This window comes from Falco cherrug, chromosome 5, assembly GCF_023634085.1.
Source record: "Falco cherrug isolate bFalChe1 chromosome 5, bFalChe1.pri, whole genome shotgun sequence".
Taxonomy (NCBI): domain Eukaryota; kingdom Metazoa; phylum Chordata; class Aves; order Falconiformes; family Falconidae; genus Falco; species Falco cherrug.
In genome coordinates this window covers 80,105,696-80,124,433 of record NC_073701.1, presented here as the reverse complement: position 1 = coordinate 80,124,433, position 18,738 = coordinate 80,105,696, and the positions used below count along the sequence as shown (strand labels likewise).

The 18,738-nt window shown below is 43.2% G+C and overlaps 1 protein-coding gene across 1 annotated transcript; it reads right to left on the bottom strand.

Moving 5' to 3' along the window:
• On the bottom strand, nt 1-9,032 carry CAV2 (caveolin 2). Its single transcript, XM_055712541.1, has 3 exons — nt 8,780-9,032; nt 8,405-8,592; nt 1-1,536 (listed from the first exon to the last, which is right to left on the bottom strand). Exons 1-3 carry the CDS (start codon nt 8,927-8,929, stop codon nt 1,386-1,388), a joined length of 489 nt encoding a protein of 162 aa, XP_055568516.1. The 5' UTR covers nt 8,930-9,032; the 3' UTR covers nt 1-1,385.
• Nucleotides 9,033-18,738: the final 9,706 nt, after the last annotated feature.

Here is an 18,738-nt window from a genome sequence, read left to right as displayed (position 1 = left end):
TGGGAAAAAGCCAACGTTTTATTATTTTATTATATACTTCTTGTTTGATAAGAAATCTGTGACATCATTTTAGAAAATAACATTCTAAATCACACATTTTACAATTGCAATTTACCATCTGTATTTAAAGAAAACAGCAGCATAAGCCCATCAGAAGGCTAAATTAATTTTAATGTACCTCTGCATACATTCTGCTATTCTAGTTTACAAAGTCATATTAGGTGCAGAAGAAAGAAGGCTTTTTTTAGGGATTAGGCTTTGTAGTAGTAAATAAGCAACATGGAGGGTCAAGTCACTAGGTGAGGAGGATTAGACAAGGATACCAGTTACACTCACATGCCTTCTATAAAAGCTTGCTACCTAGTTAAAAGTGCCAGCATAGTGTCTACCATTTTAAATATCACAGTGTTCATACAAATAATACAGAAATAGGCAGGGTTGCATTTACTACACCCCATTTTTAATAAAAAACATTTCTCATAAACAGATATTTCCAGCTCTTTTGCATAGTCTTGTATGAAAACTTATAATCTTTGCTTTTACACGTAACCATATATAATGAATATACCAGAATTGCATGGCAACACTTAAAAATCTACATAATTTAGAAATGCAAATTTTAGTTAATTTTTTTTGCAGTGTCTCACCCTTACTGCCTAATAAGTTGGTTAGAATTCAAATACTATAGTAAATAATACTTCAAAGAAAACTGATCAAGTGCCATTTACAAAGGTACAAAATATACAGCAAAGTTAACCTCTCATTAAATAAAATATACAGATTAGCTGATGTTCCAAATCATTAGCTAACACCTTATTTTAAGGGATAAACTTCTAGGGAGCTTCCCTCCCCCCACCCCCCGCCAATACAGGAGAATTACACAACAGTTCCTTCCCTGTATGTTTATGCAATGAGTCATGTTCGTTTTAACTGCTGGTAGTACAGGACTGGGTTTATCATTCTGCATAGCAAGGGCCAAAAATGATCCCTGGTGGAACTGCAGTAAAGCCAACGTGAAACCCTAGAGATCAGTTTCACCTAAGGTATCGAAATATTTATAGTAATAATGCCAGTCACTATCACTGTGGTGGCTGTTTAACCTCCATGAGAATTCTCCTGTAATCTAGCAATCAACGTACCATTAAAATAAAGTGTTGCCAACATACTCCATGATTGCTCTGTTGTTAAAATAATGAGCTATGAAAACTGCCTACTTATTCTTAAACTGATCTCCCTGATAATAAATGAGTTTTAGTAAAAATAGCATGTTCCCACTTAAACCAGCCATTGTAAATTAACAGTTTGGAATGGTAAGTGCTTATATGTTAGGTTAGCAAAGAGGTGTAACACCAGCTACAATTACGGCAGTGTCGCATCCCTGGTGTTTACTCTTGGTCCAGGTGTATATTAACCATGGCAAAGCATCGGCCTATGCTCTGAAAGAACGGTACGATGAAAACATCTGTCAGGCTCTTCCATATAGTCTGCACTGAAGGCAAGACCATGAGACAGGTTTTCACAAAAGGCACCACAATCCTGTAAAAAAGAAAACGTTAGATTTGAAGATTGCTGCTGCTATAGCACAGGGAAATCAGGACAACCAAACACAAGTGTGAGATCTTATAAAAGAGGAGGTGATTTTATCACTCCGAATCTCTAAAGAAGTCAATTTTACACTCTTGCAGTCATTCTCCGTCCGTTTTATTTGCTCACAGCCTCACACCTGCACATGCAACATGATGCACATGGTGCTCTGGCCAGAATCACTTGTGTGCAGCACAGGGGACAGGAGATGCCAGCTTTCTTTTCATCATGTTTCTGCTTCCTAATACATGTCTTTTACAGGGATGCACTTCTGCTGTTCTCTCCTTGCTTCCAGAAGGGCTGGAACCCGGATACACTGCAACCCCCCTGCCACCCTGCTGCGCCTGGAAAGCAGGGTCATCCCCTAAGGACTCATTTGGGCTGTGGTCACATCTGAATGTGGGTCTTCAGGGCTTGTCAGAAATACCACGTTCCCCAGTTTGATTGACTGGGAACAGTGCTTCTTACGATCTGTTCTTGCTCTGCTGTCTCTGGTGTTTCTGTTATCCATCTCTCTCACACACCCAAATGCACAAGCACACCTGGGCATCGCTGCTGCATCTCATTCTACCAATCTAATGTTACTGTTGCAAGTTGCTGCAATGGAACAGAAACGGTAAAGCACCATCTGGCTACATGGTATTACTATAGTACAGAGTGACATGTCCAGCCGCAGAAGAATGGGATCTCGCTGATCGTGTAAAGTTTCTCATTTGTGGACGAGAAACTAATAAAGAATGAGGTCAAAACTCCTGGTCAGAGGAAAGATCTTTTTATTTACCCAGGGTGTATACTTGAAAGTATAGTGCTTTCATCTCCTGAAGACTGGTAAGCATCTGGGGATGTTCTCTGTATGTCCCAGTTCCAAAGCAATGCCGTTAGCGGTGACTTAAGTCAAACATGCTAATAGCAGAGGTGAGCCAGAAGTGCACATATGGGCATATAACATGTGTATTTCCTAAATTAGATAAAGAAGCTATAGATTCTCTTGATGAAGATGATAATCTCTGTTCTAGTTTGCTGTTGGATTCAAAATTTAAGATCCCAGTCCTGCATCCGCATAATTCCACTGTAGAACTCTTGTCAACTTTGCTTGGAATGACAAGAAATGTTTACTTTACTATTCCATCATAGGTCTAAAAACATTTACAAGTATTGTGTATTTCCAATGAGTAGTGCTCAGAATAATAAGTAGAAAAAAACCCTGGCACATTTAAAAAAATAGTTAAAAACCTGAAAATTAAAGAGTCAAAATTAATTATTTTCGGTGTTTACCTAACTAGATTCTCATCTTTTATCATACAACGCAATCCATATACTAGTATGCCTATGCTGCACTCTAAGCTAACCCTGATGGATTTAAACAAGAATAGTTTTTCTAAAACCTTCTCTTCCTTTGTCTCTGCTGAAACAGCTACTAATATACACACCGTATAGAACTGTGAGTGTTACTGGAATGATGGGTCTCTAGTTTTAAACTGAACCCTGTAAACTATATGTTTTATAACCACCTATGGTATCACTGCATATAGAAGAGCTAATTTCTAGAGAATGAAATTAGGGCTTCACCTGTTAGAATACAGCTGATAAACATCAGTAATGCAAAGGAAAAAAATATTGGTATTTCTCCAAGCAACGCAGGGAAAACACCAGAAATGGCTACTCAGATTGTGTTGACTTCATCCCTTTTCCATTTCAGTTAGTTTATAAAGGCTATGTCACTGCTCCTTTGCTGTCATCTAAAATTAATTTGGCCTGCATTTTTTTTAAATCTAACCAAACTGGAGAGAAGCAGAAAAGCTGACATTTCTACTGGACCCTCTGTCGACAGGATCACACAAAATACAAACTAAACAAATACCACACCATGCCGAAGTTTCAGAAGAAGATGTAGTGAATCACCAAGATGTCATTAGGAAAGACTGGAAAAACAGTGATTATACTACTTGCAACTGCTGTAGAGGTTGTTCATGCAGCATCAGAACTCAACCTCGATAATGTTAAATAAAATAAATATTAAAATGTTTTGGTAATGTTTTATAATTGTTCAGCCCTTGCTATCCAATTTTATGGTAAATGTATGCAAAAAACAATGTATGCCAACTCCGTAGGAGGATATGTGAAATGTGCTAGCAACCAAAGCTAATTACTGTAAATAACTTTCAATTTTAAAATAAAATTCAGTCTACTTAGACAGCAATTACTCAAACACCTTTCCACAGACAAGAAAATCCTTTACACCCAAGAGAGCAGTAAAAGGTATTTTCTAACTTTTAAAATACGTGTGTCTATATATGTATCTACACGTATGTAAGTACGCATCCTGTTCTGCATAGGATATGCTATCCTACCATGCAGCATTTTCAAATCATCAGAGGGTGTGCTGTACCTTCTGAAGAGTGATCTGGCACATACTTCAAAAATAAATAACCAAGCCCCATCAGAAGCTATGCATTTGTTTTTGTGACCTGCCAAATAAACATGAACATATACATCCTTCATTCACAGTGCTCACAGTCTGCACTTCTACTCACAGAGACAGTAACTGCTTGCTGAGTAATATCTAACAGTGGAAGGAAAGTCAGCATATCCCAAGGGTATCAACATTTACTGCAATATTGGTACTACTAGTGTTACCACATAGTACAGCACTAGGAAGACGCATCAAAGCTCTGTTGAATTTGGCACCTAAGCTGAATGTAGCCAAGGTATTTCAACTACCTGTATGACCTCTCACTGAATCCCGCTATGTATCTAAATCATAAAATACCCATCCTTTCACTAAGTAGAAAGAATTACCTCTTTTGGGAACTGTTAACCTGAAAAGAGCAAATTGCCCCATTTTTTCCATCTTATCCAATTTTCTATTCTTTCTGTTCAAGGCATGACATCTATAAAATGATACACATCAACCTTTCTCGCTTTTGTTCACATTACTTTTTTCCTGCTAATCCCTGAGGGAATGTTGTCGAGAACCAAACACCTCTTGGAAATGGCAAAGCACAAATTAAATCCCACTGATAAAAGTATTTTGAGTTCAAGGCAGCTCAACGTTTCACAGAGTTGGGCAACGTAACCATTCACTATTAATTCAGATTGCCACTTCCAAGTGAAGAATCACATCTTCTCCTGTACAGTTTTTCAAAATGGAAACTCAGTCACGTGTTAACGCTATTTTTCAAATGCTATACTATTAATTAGGTTAAACTAACTAAATCCAAATCTGCACAGGTACTACATCATGATTTTGAATTAAAAGTCTTGCATGGTTCTACCATACAAGCAAACATTGCAAACAGATGGCTAAATATTACCTAGCAGTTGCAAAGCTTCTTGTTGAGTCCAATTAACCCTCGGGGTATTTATGAGTGAGGCAAGAGACAACCACCAAAGCCTTCCAGGACCGTACACAGTATATGAAGTGCATTAAAACCAAACATTATATATCTCAGGACCAGGGTAGGTTTGAAAAGATCAGACTAAAAAGGGAGCAAAGCAACGTCCACCAACCTCCTCTTCAGAAGCCAAGGGATATATACTGGGCATGGAAGAAGAGGCATCAAGGCAACACCAGATCATAAGGTGGGTCTTTGTGGCATAGCTGTACTGTAATTTCTTTTGATTTCGGACAGCCAGTAGGGAGGTGGTTTTGGGGTTGAGTATGAGAGTATGAGAGCAAGTTCTGTAAATGGAGCTGTGGAGAAAGAGGTTAAGAGACGATGCATGTCCATATCTGCTTATAAGTCCCTGGTTACACCTTAGCACCGTGAATGGAAGCTCAGGCAAAGAAGAGCTCTGCACCTGCTCCAGCTGATGACAAGAGCATAAAACTGGCTGAGTCCTTGTGCTTTAAAGCCCATCTCAGATCCAAGACTGAAGTTATGGATCCTCAGATGAACCGCTGATTCTTAGCATGAATGTGCAACATACCAGAACACTATTCAGACAAGACTACAAAAAAGCGTATATAAAATTCAAGTGTTAATTTCCAACAGGTGGCAAACATGTGGCTTGGAACAAGAACCAGTCCCTGATCTATAATATCATGATTTTGCATGTGCTGCCTCGAAAACCAGCAGTGTTCTGCTCATGTTCAAAAATCAATAACCTGAACAGCCTCAATCTAAGGACATGTTCAAAAGCTTGCTGATGTTCACAGAAAAATGTTAAAACTCAGTCAAACAAATTCTGCTGTGTATAGTCGGTGGTGAGAACGATAGCCATCAGTAAAGGAGAAGAAATCTGGAGAAGCAGTCTTCCTTGAACTGGCTTGTACATACATCTCCAACCTGCTAGCTGGCACAGTTTCGGCCCATCAGTAGCTTTTACCAGGTAGCATAAAACTAGATTCTGGCTCAAGAAGTCGGTCTGAGAACAGGAAAAGTATATCCTCCATCTTTACAGTTAAAAATGAAAATCCAAGTATATTATTACATATTTCTTACTCAGCTTTCTTTTTGTTTTCCATGAAGTCTCATGCATTTGCTTCCTTCTTTAGCAAACTTTTTGCTGGTGAAAGACAACGTTTACTATCGGGTATGAGAGGGGCAACGCATGAGGTGTCCTTGATGCCTGAGGAATGCTGAATCAGACTTTCGTGGATTTCTAGCATGCTGACAAAACGGCAACAACATGTGTGACAATCAACAGAGCTTTGTGCCTAAGTGCTTCCAAAAAATGTTGAAACACCTTTGAATTTAGCCTCGGGAAAGGCTCCCCTGCAAAAGATCAACATCATCGTCTCACTGGTTTGGATGATGAAAGTGAGGCACAAAGACTTGATAAGCCCTCCTGCAAGCAGCCATGTAGAAGGGTGTGCCCAGGGTTTTCCCATGATGTTTCAACAGCTGAAGACAGACTTGGAATGGAATTCCCTTCCTCTCACCCACAAAACAAGAAGTTACTGTTTTCTCCACACCCAAATGGGGCTACATGGAGTCAGTACCGTGTGTTTAGGGTCCCTATACCCGTACTGCTCCTGTGCTATCCTCGCAAATGCAGAAACTTTGAACTCCTTACTCCCAAGAAACCTGCAACATGGAGAGCTGCAGAGAAGCTTAGTCTCAGTGAGTTCCACCTTTGTGTTGGAAAAAATCCAGCTTGTGGTTGTGGGAAGATGAGGCAGTGCTGGCTTTGGATGGTAGCACTGGATGGGGTCCAAGGGGGTGCAGATAGTGCTACTGAGTTATGTGATTCTTTCACACCTGTCCCAGGTGCAAGAAAGATCAAGATGAAAGATTCGCTTCTTCAGTGACAATGAACGTAGGGAAAGGAAATTAGTCGTTGGGGAAGTGTGTTCACAGAAAGTCAAGGGAAACATTTCAAATGAAATGCCACATTTGGACAGTCCTATTTCGGATGTACTAAGAACCCACAGTTCCTGGGAGTCACTAGGGGCTGATTCAATAAACAGAAACTGACCTCTGAGTCCTGGTTCAGTGAAATTCATGTCTATATAGAGGCTGTGAAATCCAGATACAAGATCATTCTGAAGCACAAAATCTTATTACAGTCTTAATAAATTTGGCATTGACAAATGCATCTATAGAAATTCCACTACTGGAAATCTAGATGCTCACCATACCCTTCTGCAGTCACACGGTACACTACAGCACAGTGACAGCTGACAGACCTAAAAGTGTGGGCATACCATGCAGTGTTCACAGTAATTTTGGGACCACAGAAGTAGCAGGTGGGTAGCTCTAAACTGTGTTGCAACTCCCTTGGATATTAGGTGAACTCTATGCTCCAAAATTTGAGTTAAACAGTTTTCAAAGTGGCTCATGACAACGTCATCAACCCCAACTTCCATTCCACTTTCAAAAATTGAAATCTGCACCCACAAGATTGCAACCTTAGGTTCAGATAACCAATGTATACCCATTGCCAGTTTCTGGATTACTTTGTTTTCTGTAAAATCTTCTTCATGATGTCAGTGTTATCTAAGACAAATGAGACTTTGCCCAGAAGCCATGTATACAGAAAATCCTGGTTTGCAGGAATGACATGGATAATCTGCACTCATCCCTTCCTCTGCAGCCGCCTGGATTCTCAGTTCTTTCCTCAACCTCATTCTTTTCCCTGCCTTTCTTCCTTCTCCACAATCAGCTGCCTTTCTCATCTCAAGGTACCCTTCCCTGACATTTCGCCAGTACACCAGGTTTGCTGTGACTCGGTGGGCTACTGTATTTGTCTGTGAGCCTGGATCATGGCCAGAAGCAGCCTTCCTGAGCTCAGCAGGGTTTCTTTGCTTAGGAGAAAGCGCTCTGGGGCACTGCACCTAGAGATGCCCAGGTACCGGATGCAAGGCAGTGACAGTAGATTTTGTGGCAGTAGCAAAGAAAGAGTGAGCTGGGCCCTCAAAAGCTTTCTTCAGTCTCTGAGGGAAAAAATGGAAGAAGTAACTGTACAGAGAAGGTGTCAGGTGTCAGCAATGCTTCTGCCCAGGTCTTTCATTTCAAATGGACATTTTAACAACTTCATGACTCCAGTTTACAAAAACCCAAGCAACCATTATTGCTACTCCAGCAGGCAGCCGAGGCTGGAACGTGTTGCAGTAGGTGCCGTACCAATGGTAAAGCGGGCTCTCTGCCCCGAGGAGCTTACACAGACACGACAGATTGCTGGTTAAAGCAAGGCAGGGAGCCGAACCACAGGGAAGACATTGTTTTCATTTCTCTCCCTTCAAATATAAAGCAGGTCACTAAGCCGCTCTGACTACCGGTGGCGAAGACAGCGACCAGCGGCTCGGCAGCAGTGCCCCCGGGGGGGGGTTGTGCTGAGCTGTCTGCAGAGCCCACCGGCCACCCAACGCACTTACCAGATGTGCAGGCAGCTGAGCACGGCGAAGACGATCCCCACAACCAGGGCCAGGGGTATGGCAAGGACCAGGGTGAGGAGCTTGTAGATCAGGTACTTGCTGAGCTCAAAGAGAGCGTGGCTGCAGATCCACACTTTGTCGAAGGAGTGGGTCAGTTCGGGCTCCGCGATCACGTCCTCGAACCCCAGCTGCAACGAGAAGCAGCTCGGCCATCAGGCGGGGCTGGGCCGAGGGGGCCCGCCGGGTGCCGCCGCCCGCCGCCCCGCCGCGGCCCCGCCGCCGCCCCCGCGCCCGCGCCCGCGCCCGGCCCCGCCGCCCCCGCGGCCCGGCGCAGCTCCCCCCGGGCGGGTCCCCGCGGCCGCGGCCGGCGCGCACCTGCAGGTGGGCGTTCAGCCCGTGGGGGTCGCGGTCCAGCTCGTCCTCCGCGCACTTCTCCGCCTCCGACAGCGCGGGGCCGCCGCTCCGCGGGAAGTTGTCGTCGTCCATGAAGATGCGGGTGTCCGCCTTCTCGGTCTCCAGCCCCATGGCGCTGCCCGCCGCTCCGCGGCTGCCGGCCCGGCCCTGCCCTGCCCGGCCCGGCCCGGCCCCGTCCGCTGCCGCGGCGCCCTCAGCCCCGCCGGGTTGGGGCGGAGCGGGGCTGCCCGGGACACGCCCCGCGGGGCCGGCGCTGGAGGCCGAGGGGAGCGCGGGTCGGGCCTGCGGGTGGGCGCCGCGGGCAGCGAGGGGCCCGCCGCCTGCAGCCCCGGGCACCAGCCCCGGCCGCCAGCCCCGGGCACCGGCCCCGGCCATCGGCCCCGGCCGCCGGCCCCGGGCGCCGGCCCCGGCCGCCGGTCCCGGCCATCAGCCCCGGCCATCAGCCCCGGCCGCCAGCCCCGGGCATCAGCCCCGGGCACCAGCCCCGGCCATCAGCCCCGGCCGCCAGCCCCGGCCATCAGCCCCGGCCGCCAGCCCCGGGCACCAGCCCCGGCCATCAGCCCCGGCCATCAGCCCCGGCCATCAGCCCCGGCCGCCAGTCCCGGCCATCAGCCCCGGCCGCCAGCCCCGGCCATCAGCCCCGGCCATCGGCCGCCAGCCCCGGCCATCAGCCCCGGCCGCCAGTCCCGGCCATCAGCCCCGGCCATCGGCCGCCAGCCCCGGCCATCAGTCCCGGCTGCCAGCCCCGGCCGGCTGGCACTGCGGAGCGGGCGGTGCGGCACAGCAGCGGGCGGCGGGAGGCACCGCGGCGGGGCTGTCGTGCCTTCGGCCGTGTCGGGTCCTGGCAGCTGCCCTCTTTGTGGCTGTAGGGGACGCATGGGGGGGCGGTGGGTGGCGGTGGAGGGGTGGCGGCGAGGGCAGCCCGGCTGATGCCGCAGTGAAACGCCGCATCCCTCACTGCCAGCTGTTACCGTGCCCGCCTTGGGTTCTAGCTCCAGTCCATACAAGTTATTTCCTCTGTTTTATCTGAGAACACGTGTTAGGCCGAAGAGTGCTCTATGTAAACTTGAGCAAATTGCTGTGATGGCTGTCGAAAGGATTTGATAATACTGATAATATTTGATAAAACGCAGCGTGAGCTGATGAGCTGTCAGGAGCACCTTGCTGCATTCAGTGACCACAACCACCTGCCACTCAGAAAGAGAAGTGATACTGCCGGGTCAATGAGCCAGGCTTGCTAGATCAAAAGGAAGCTGGTACTGGTCACTTTACTTTTCACCACTGTATCAAATTAAGGATAGCTTCAAGCTTTGAAAAGCTCACAGGAAAGCGACATAAAAATAACCATGCAAGATTTGGGTGGGAAATCACCTAGTACAATGCTCTGGACTACGTTGCATTGTTCTTGGCCGGATAACTTCTGCAGAAAAGCTTCACGTTTCTGTGTAACTCATGCTGATGTTTTTTTCTCCCACTCTGATGAGTTCAATGATACTGGTGTCACATAAATGGTTCGGATCCAGCAATGTAGCTGTGGCCCATTGAGTATAAAAGCCTGCAAATACAAGTTTACAATAGGTTCAAACGCAAGCAAAGAAACAGCATGATGAGTCAAGACATACTTATAAGCTGCATTTCTACCCCCCCTCAATTCCTCTTTGTTCGGTGAGTGGGAGAAATAAAAAGGCCAAATGACAGACTTGAGATGCAGACCCACCCTTCAGGGTGTTTTTGTCCCGGAGCCGTTACTTTTTAGCCTATAGATATGGGCAGCTTGGTGCAGCCCAAAGGCATTCAGGAGCTTTCTGGTGGCTGCTTGGGTCAGGCACAGAAATTTGGGTTTGGTTGCTGCTGAAAAGCAAGGTACAAGCAACCAGCAGAGGATCCTGAACTAGCCCCTTGACTACTGAAGTCAGACCATACTGGTTTATATCAACTACGTTCTACCTTCCCCCTCACTAGAGGCACGGGTCGGGGTGCATATACACATCCAGGGAGATGCTTTTGAACAGCTCGACCCATTTCCCATCCACTCCTGCTGCATCTCACTCTACCAATCAGCAGGAGCAGTGCGCCCATAGCTCCACCTGCTCAGCTCCAGCTTGGCTGAAAGCTATGGGAGCTGAAAGCTAAGTTCGTCTTGCGAGATCACCCAAAGCACATCTGCCACTGAAGAGTGGTCTTGCAGTATCAGTCCCCTTTATGGAAAGCAAGTAGCGCTTTTTTGTTCAAGTCCATCTGGTTTTTGAAATCTATTACTGTAATAGCTGATAAATGATGACATCTGTCAGAACAGCACCATGGAAAATGAAGAGTTTTCCTTTGCAGTCTCTGAGGGTTTGAAATACAGTGGTGATGCAATTGTTTCTGAAAGAATAGTATTTTTTATGAAAAAACTGTTTAAAAGCAATAAAAGCTTAAGGCTGCGCATGACTTGGGATTTTGTTTATTAAGAACCCCTTAAACCATATTGTTTTCAATAACTCTGGTAGTTACATTGGAAACTATTTGTGTATGAATTATCGAGTGAGGTTGATGGCAAAGCCTGAGCAATATCAAGCTACAGTCTCTGGCTTTTTTGGCAAATGTGCAGAAAACAAGGAGGCATGTACAATGTTCAGTAAAGGGTTTTTTCCAGTTTCCCTTCTCAGGGCTGCAAGGCTCTGCTTTCTGCCAGCATGGCTGCAGAGAACAGTTTGAAGGACAAAGGTAAGAATAGAGAGCGATGACCACAAACAAGGTGGAAATCTCCTCCAATCTTATATAATGTTCTGTAACATCCTTTGGACAGATTTAAAAAAACCCTAACTTCTATGTAGCTAACAGCCAAATAGTTATCTCATGCGACATGAACTGTGTGTGTACGTGTGTCTGTTTCTACACTTTGACCCAGGTGTAGCTCTTTATGGTGCTAAACTTCTGCTTGAAGGTACCATCAGCTGTTGAATAGCTATAATGTATCTCCATTTTCTAAGCATCATGCATTTTGCTGCTGTATTTTTAACAAGTGGGATGGGTGAAATTGTGCATTATTGCAACTTTTTTATATTAGAATAGTCTCTCAGAACTTACTGCGGTACAAAGGGCACAAACATTGAACAACAAGTAGTGTCTCAAAAAGCTTGCAACTAAAATACAGGGCCAGGGATGAATGATGGATGTGGGTGAACATGCAGATGGGGCATCCCAGGAAGCAAGCAAGGCTGTGGTAGGCTCAATCGTTTTATTACTGTGTTGTCATACACCTTGTTGGAAAGGCAGTTTTAAGAACTGGCTTGGAGAAGGATTATGAAGATGCATTTTTCATGTTCACAGCAGTTCCTCTGAGGTGGGAAATGCAGCATAAGGGGAAACATCTCACACACAGATTTCTGAAGAGGAAAGTTTTCACATTTGTCCATGGTGAAGAATAGGTTAAGCTGTTTATATTTAGACTCTGACCGATATATAATTTTATTGAAAAATATAGAGTCAATACATTTGTTTTATAATGATGTTCCTGTTTAAGCTTTGAGCACCTGGATTACTGTAGTGCTTCATATACAGATAGAAACTGTGTTTCCTGACCATGGCAGGGATATCAGTTACACACCTTTTGGCAAAAGCTTCCACAGTTATACTTTGCATTTGAGATAGCTCCCCAGTCTTTGCAACAAGACCATATATAATGGCCAGTTGGGCCTCATGTCTTCTATTTTGCTCATCAGGATGAGTTCAGCTCTCAGGGTGTCCTTTCCCTCTTTTCCTTCTCCTTTCCCTTCTGTAACTTCATCTAAAAGTATCATATCATGATGTCATATAAATAGCATTTATATATTACATTTTCAGAGAGATAAGAGACATGGTATCCTGTTATTTTCTCTTGTAATTTCACTGGAGTTTTGACAGATGTCTACTCCAAAGATGTTATTTTCTTTTCAAGATCAATATTGAAAATCTTAATGATTTCAGAGGAGCTGTGAGAAGAGTCTTTTATTTTATCCTCATGTCTCTATGAAGTATCTGGGGAATTTTTGTTACTACCATTTTACAGACAGACTACTGGGATACAAAAAGGTCAGATGGCCTCCAAATAATTGTGTACATTAGGAAAGAGGTGTAAAAACGGTGGCTGCAGCCCTCACCTGGCCATGTGGTAGGGGTGGGAGAGCTGCACAGGCGAGATTTCAAGAAGTGAACCGGGCAGCATTAGTGGAGAGGTTACAACCCCTTTCCCCAATTTTCCTTCTGATTAATGTGTGCCTGGGTGTAAATCCATATGAAGGAAGGAGGTGTAGTGAACAGAGAAATTTGGGTAGCGTTCAGGGATATGCAAGATGAGTTAAAAAACCTGAAGGATGTTGCAGATTAAAGATATGGATTAGAATCTAGATTTGCTTGTTTTCACAGGGGGCAGATTAAATATTCAGATTTGATCATATAGAGAGGTTTAAAACAGCAAACTCCAACATTTTGTCTTGATGCAGCCATTATCTGGGTAAAGAAAAAAAATTAATTACTTGTTTGAAGAGTGTGCATAGGAAAACCTGATGGGCAACTTTTGGAAAAAGTGGGTGCATCATATACATGGTTTGGTGGTGGACTTGGCACTCCTGGGTTAACGGTTGGACTCAATGATCCTAAAGGTCTTTTCCAACCTAAACGATTCTATGATCCTATAGGTATACTCATTTGTCACCACTGAAGCAGTGACTCTTGACTTGTTCCATGGAAAAGGGTAATTAGATCCTGTGTCTGTGTATGAAAATTCCCTTGCTCTCAGTTGCTTGTAGTTTTTGTAGTTTTCTGCCCTATCAAGGGCAAAATTCACTGTTCTCAGAGACCAATCAATGTAAATAAAGGTAAGTCATGGCTACACATTTATATTTACTTTGCCAGATTATATCCAACACTGCTGAATTTAAGCCAAAAGCTTCCAGGAAGACTGGTTTCATATGTGTCAGGGTGAAACCTGCTTTGAGAATCAGAGCAGAGATGACATGATAAATGCGTTCAGGTCAAAAACTGGTTGCAGGAATGATTTTAGGATTTTCTGGATCTCTTTTAGCCAAGCTAGGTTAGTGGTAATAGAGATGTTTATAGTAGCTTTCAGCATAGCCTCTGATTTCTAATATGAGAAAGGAAGAAAGAAAGTACTCCCATGAGGTCTCCTGAGTTATGTTTTGATGATTTACCAGTTAGTGCTCAAATGGTCTCCAGTGAGGGGGTGAGAGAGTTTGCTGTTTAATACTGACAGTGGGAATACAGTTCCTCATGAGCAGATGGAGAGCATGGGGAATAGCAAAGGGGCTGGGCTCAGACATTTTTAGATATTTCTTTTTTCTTTTCTCCCATCGGTAGAAGTCTGGAAAAGTTTTCAATGTGTTTTCATAATTCATTCTCATCTGTTTTCAGTTTTTTTCAATTTTTGCTTCTGACTGAAGTTTATAGGAAGTATCAGCAGACCTGTTATTAATATGTCAACATATCTTACAGGCTAAAATGCACAATGGCTCAGTGGGACTTGGATTTGAATGCTGAAATAAGTGATGATCTAGTGAAAAAGGTCCTGGGTTGGGATTTGGGGGCTGACTGCACGTGTAATATGTACTTCAATGTTTACAGCAGTACAGGGACTGTTATAATCAATGTTTCCTGTGTGCTTAAGCATGTTAAAGATTATAAGGAACCCTAATGGGGTTTGAGAAGGTGTTTAAGACAGGGTCCTGCTAAGTGGGCCAGCTGCACATCATAAAAGGTTGGGAAAGGGATGCGGGGTATGGAGAGCTGCTCAGTGCTGGATGGCAGATTATGAGCCTGTTTGTGGTCCAAGCCTGCCAGAGCTGGGGAGGAGAACCATCTGCTTTAACCTTGCAGCATGGTGGTCAAACAGCTAGCTGCTGCTGTTCAGCTGACCGGTGGTAGCTCGTTAAAATGCGGCAACCCAAATGTTTATGACTGTTTCTTCACATAAGCAGAGCAAAGAAAGGTGTTGGTGTAGTGTGGAACCCGAATGTTGGTTAGAACTTCACAGCTTGTGCTTTTTGCCGACTGGAATGAAAAAGGAAAAGGGATATTGTGGAGGAGATATGGAAACAGCTGTGGTGCTGGTGGGATCTGCAGGAAGGACCAGATGATTTCTTCTTGAACATCCAACAGTTCTAACTGGATTCTGATGGAAAATAATTTTAAAAGCAGTAACTGTGCTTGGCTGCTCTGTGCTTCAAATATTCAGTGATTAGCTGTCAGTGAGGGAGGGTCCTGCTCTTTAGCTGGGATTACACCATGTTTTCTGGAGATTGCTAAATGCTCTGGTTTAATTATGACTCTGCTAATGGTAGTTTTATACTTCTGCGGATGGGGTGTGGCTTTGCAGGACGCTCATGTCTGGTGGAAGCAGAGTGCTGTCATTGGTGAATGACTTAAAAAAAAATGAAAATCAGACCCACCCTTCAACTCTTTAATACCTGCCACAAGTGTAGGTGCTTTGGACATTTTAAAAAAAACCCAAACAAACGTGATAATTTTTCTGAAGGTGCAGATTCCTATCTGTTCAGCAGCTGGATCAAAGACATCTCAGATCTGTTTATGAAAGCCATCCATCTGGAATCTGACTTTAAATGTGACATTTATCAGTCTAAATCACTTGATTTAGACTAGCATGGTTTACTTTGCATCTCTAAACCACACCTGAGGATTTTGATAACACTAAGTTTTCCATGTGATTTCTGCACGTTGCTATTTAACAGCTTTCTGTGTTGAGATCTCTGATCTTCTCACAGTTTTCTGCTCTTTTCATGCTTTGGATATGGAAGGGGAATACTGAGCGTGTTATACTTAAATTAGGTCATTGTCTTGTGCAGTTCCTTTACAAAAATACTTACAATCTGATAAACTACTTATCCTAAGAATGCATTTTTGGTCTGTTTGCAATACTTTGATGAGCCAGAAAGTCTCCAAGGAATCTAGGACATTCCTGGCAATAAATTAATCCAACCTTGGAGAAACAACCAAACCTTTTTTTCTTTTTGCTAAAATATAGAAAAAAAATATTTTCCATTCTTATTCATGATATAGTTTTAGAATGGCTTATTGGAAAGCCAGGAATATATATAGGTCGACTGCGTACAGTGGAGTTTTTCCTCTCCAAGGCATTGGCTTTTCCTACACTTAGGGTTCATAAAGGTCTGAATTTTACTTGCACAAGGAGTGCCTCACAAACACTATTGTTGGTTTTTTTTCTTAATGCATACTTTATCTTTTTATAGTCTGATAGCTTGGTTGAATCTTGAATTCTTTAGGTAAATCAAGTAATTTTGGAGGTAAAAACCTTCCTTTATGAAAATGGTTGCTGCTTTGTAAGAAGTAGAATTTGCAGAATACTTTTTCAAAGGGTATACAATTTGAAGATTACTGTGAAAACTCCACTGAGAAGAGATATGAGAGAATGGAAGACAAATGTCCATGTATGCAATGGGTATTTTTGCTAAGTATTTTGCGTCAAATAAATATAGTTGTTCCTGTTCTTGAAGGTGCACTTGGAATAAAATCCTTCTGTCTGTAAGACTTCTCTAGTATGACTTGGCTTGCTCCTGTGGTTTCCATCCAACTAGCCCCTGTATTATGACACACATATATATAATATATTTACATGTATATATTATATGCACACATGTATATCTACTACAGTGTTTTGCTCTGTCTAGCTTACCCAAAGAAAGGAGATAGGAGCAGACAGAATGCAAAGTTACTTTCCAGACAGAATGTACATGATCAATAGTCAAAATCTAGCAAACTGTGATTAACCTCCGTTTGGCTACTTCTGGGGTTTTTCCCTCCAGGCTGCTCCCTCCCAAGGCAATGTGCTCTTTCTTTTTCTGTCACATAGCTTTCTATTAAATCCAGATGAAATAAGGAAACTCTTGCCTAAATGAGTCAGCAGCACCCAGTGAGTTCAACAAATGCTGCAAGAAATTATACGAATGTGATGCTTGCATCTTGAAATTTTCCTCAATGTTTGTGCTTGTGGCAGCAGTGGTAGGAGGCGTAGCAGAGAACAGTGACTAGGTTAGGGACCAGTTTGTCTCCAAAACTGTTTTGACCAGAGCTAAATGATCCTTGAATAAGATGCCAGCTATGCTGTCTTAGTGGCAAGGAACATTGGATTGTGCAGATGAACTAATAAGAACAGGAATACAAAAATTTTTAAGAGAACTGCTGTAGACATGTCTGGGACAAGAAAGCATTATGAGTCCTAGACTAGCAGATCTTTTACACATTCCATGCTTGGGAGACTACTCAATCTATTTTGGAAATCCAGCATGAATTTTTTCTTTCTTATTTATTTGCCCTTCCTCTTTTGCCATAGAAGTCCCTCTCTTTTTTTGTATTCATGCCTTTCAAACTGTAAATTGCTGTTTTTCTTTAATTGTCATAAAGCCAAGGTCTTAAAAATCCAGTTCTATTTTAGTCACTCACTACGTATCAGTCTCTCCAGCTCTCTGATCATTTTTGCTGTTTTCTGGACTCTTTCCATTTTCTTCCTCTCTCTTTCTGATAGTTAGATGGCTATAACTGCGTATAAAATTCCTGGCAGGCACGCAGAGAGTAAGGTAATATATGGATAGATTTTCACATCCTTTCTTTTTGTCATGTTGTGTTTGTGAAAGTATCTCAAAACTGTGGTTTGTTGGTTTTTTTGGTTTTTTTTTGTATTGCAAACAATGCAATTAGTTTTTTAGTATGGGCTTTCTAGGCATTATAGCTTTAAGATTAACCAGAATAAATGCTTGACCTCCACTGATTCTGTTTATGCCAACTGAAGGTCTGCCCTTTTTTTTTTTCTGTAGGCTGCTTCAATTTGTAGCTGCATTTTTGTTTATTTTTTAATGTGTATGTGTGTTCATGTTCCTTCTTTTATGCTATTTATCACTTTTCCATAGCTTTCTTGTTTTCCTCTTTGACAAAGAATTCTGTTTAAAGACCCTCACCCTCCAGTGAGAAACCTGTTAGTTGAACAGTTGAAATAAGTCAGAGTTCCAGCTTTTCCAGCGGAACCTTTGGGAATAAGGGCAGAATCAGAGACTTGAATGTCAGAGTACTCAATGACTGTATCCAGGCTATATATGGTAAAACAACCCTGGCAATACTCTGAATTCTAAGCCACCCCTGAGACTTAGCCCCATCTTGCCCTTTGTGGCAGTTTTCCCTCAGCCTGAGCTCTGGTTCCTTAAAGATCCTGCTTACATTGGGCCAGGTGATGCTCTGAGAAGGTTCCTGGGGCCCTTCTATGGAAGCACCCAGGAAGCATCTCTTTCATCCCAAATTACAAGGCAACAAAGATGAATGTATATGTACACATTGTTTTCATGTCGGTGACTGTCTAAAACATTGCTGGGCACTCTGAACCTTTGAATATCAGGTTTAAAACATTGCTGGGCACTCTGAACCTTTGAATATCAGGTTTATTAGATAATATTGCCATATTATATTGAGAGCGTGGCAAGCCTGAGGCATTTCTTGGGTTATGACTCATTTGGTTTTCCATTTCAGCATCTCCAGGTTTATTTTGGTGCCCTAAGCAAGTACTTGAGGTTTGTTTAATTATTTTCATTGTAGGCTTTCTACTTTATTTCAGGTTTTTTTTTTTTTTTAGTGAAAGAGAAGCAAAAGACAGGAGAACACAGCTTTCGAGGACCTTCTGACATGAATACAGAAGTACGAGTATGGTCATCTGAACACTGAGAGCTGATAGACCAGCGTTCTGTTTTTCTCTATATATAACTGCTGGCAAGACATCTGTGCTTTTTGTGCTATATTGTCTTTATCTGTGTGACTCATTGCCATTTTATTGTGTGGGAATGAAATGCAGTTTTGTCAGGCTCATGTTTATTAATCCTGTGAAGCATATCAGGGAACACATTTGCCTTTATATGTGCCCA

Excerpts from the sequence above, each read along its gene's own strand:
- CAV2 (XM_055712541.1), bottom strand. The coding sequence starts at position 8,929 with ATGGGGCTGGAGACCGAGAAGGCGGACACCCGCATCTTCATGGACGAC. Across the intron at positions 8,593-8,779 it reads GGCTGAACGCCCACCTGCAG|CTGGGGTTCGAGGACGTGAT; the intron begins GTGCGCGCCGGC and ends TTCTCGTTGCAG. Across the intron at positions 1,537-8,404 it reads CTCAGCTGCCTGCACATCTG|GATTGTGGTGCCTTTTGTGA; the intron begins GTAAGTGCGTTG and ends TCTTTTTTACAG.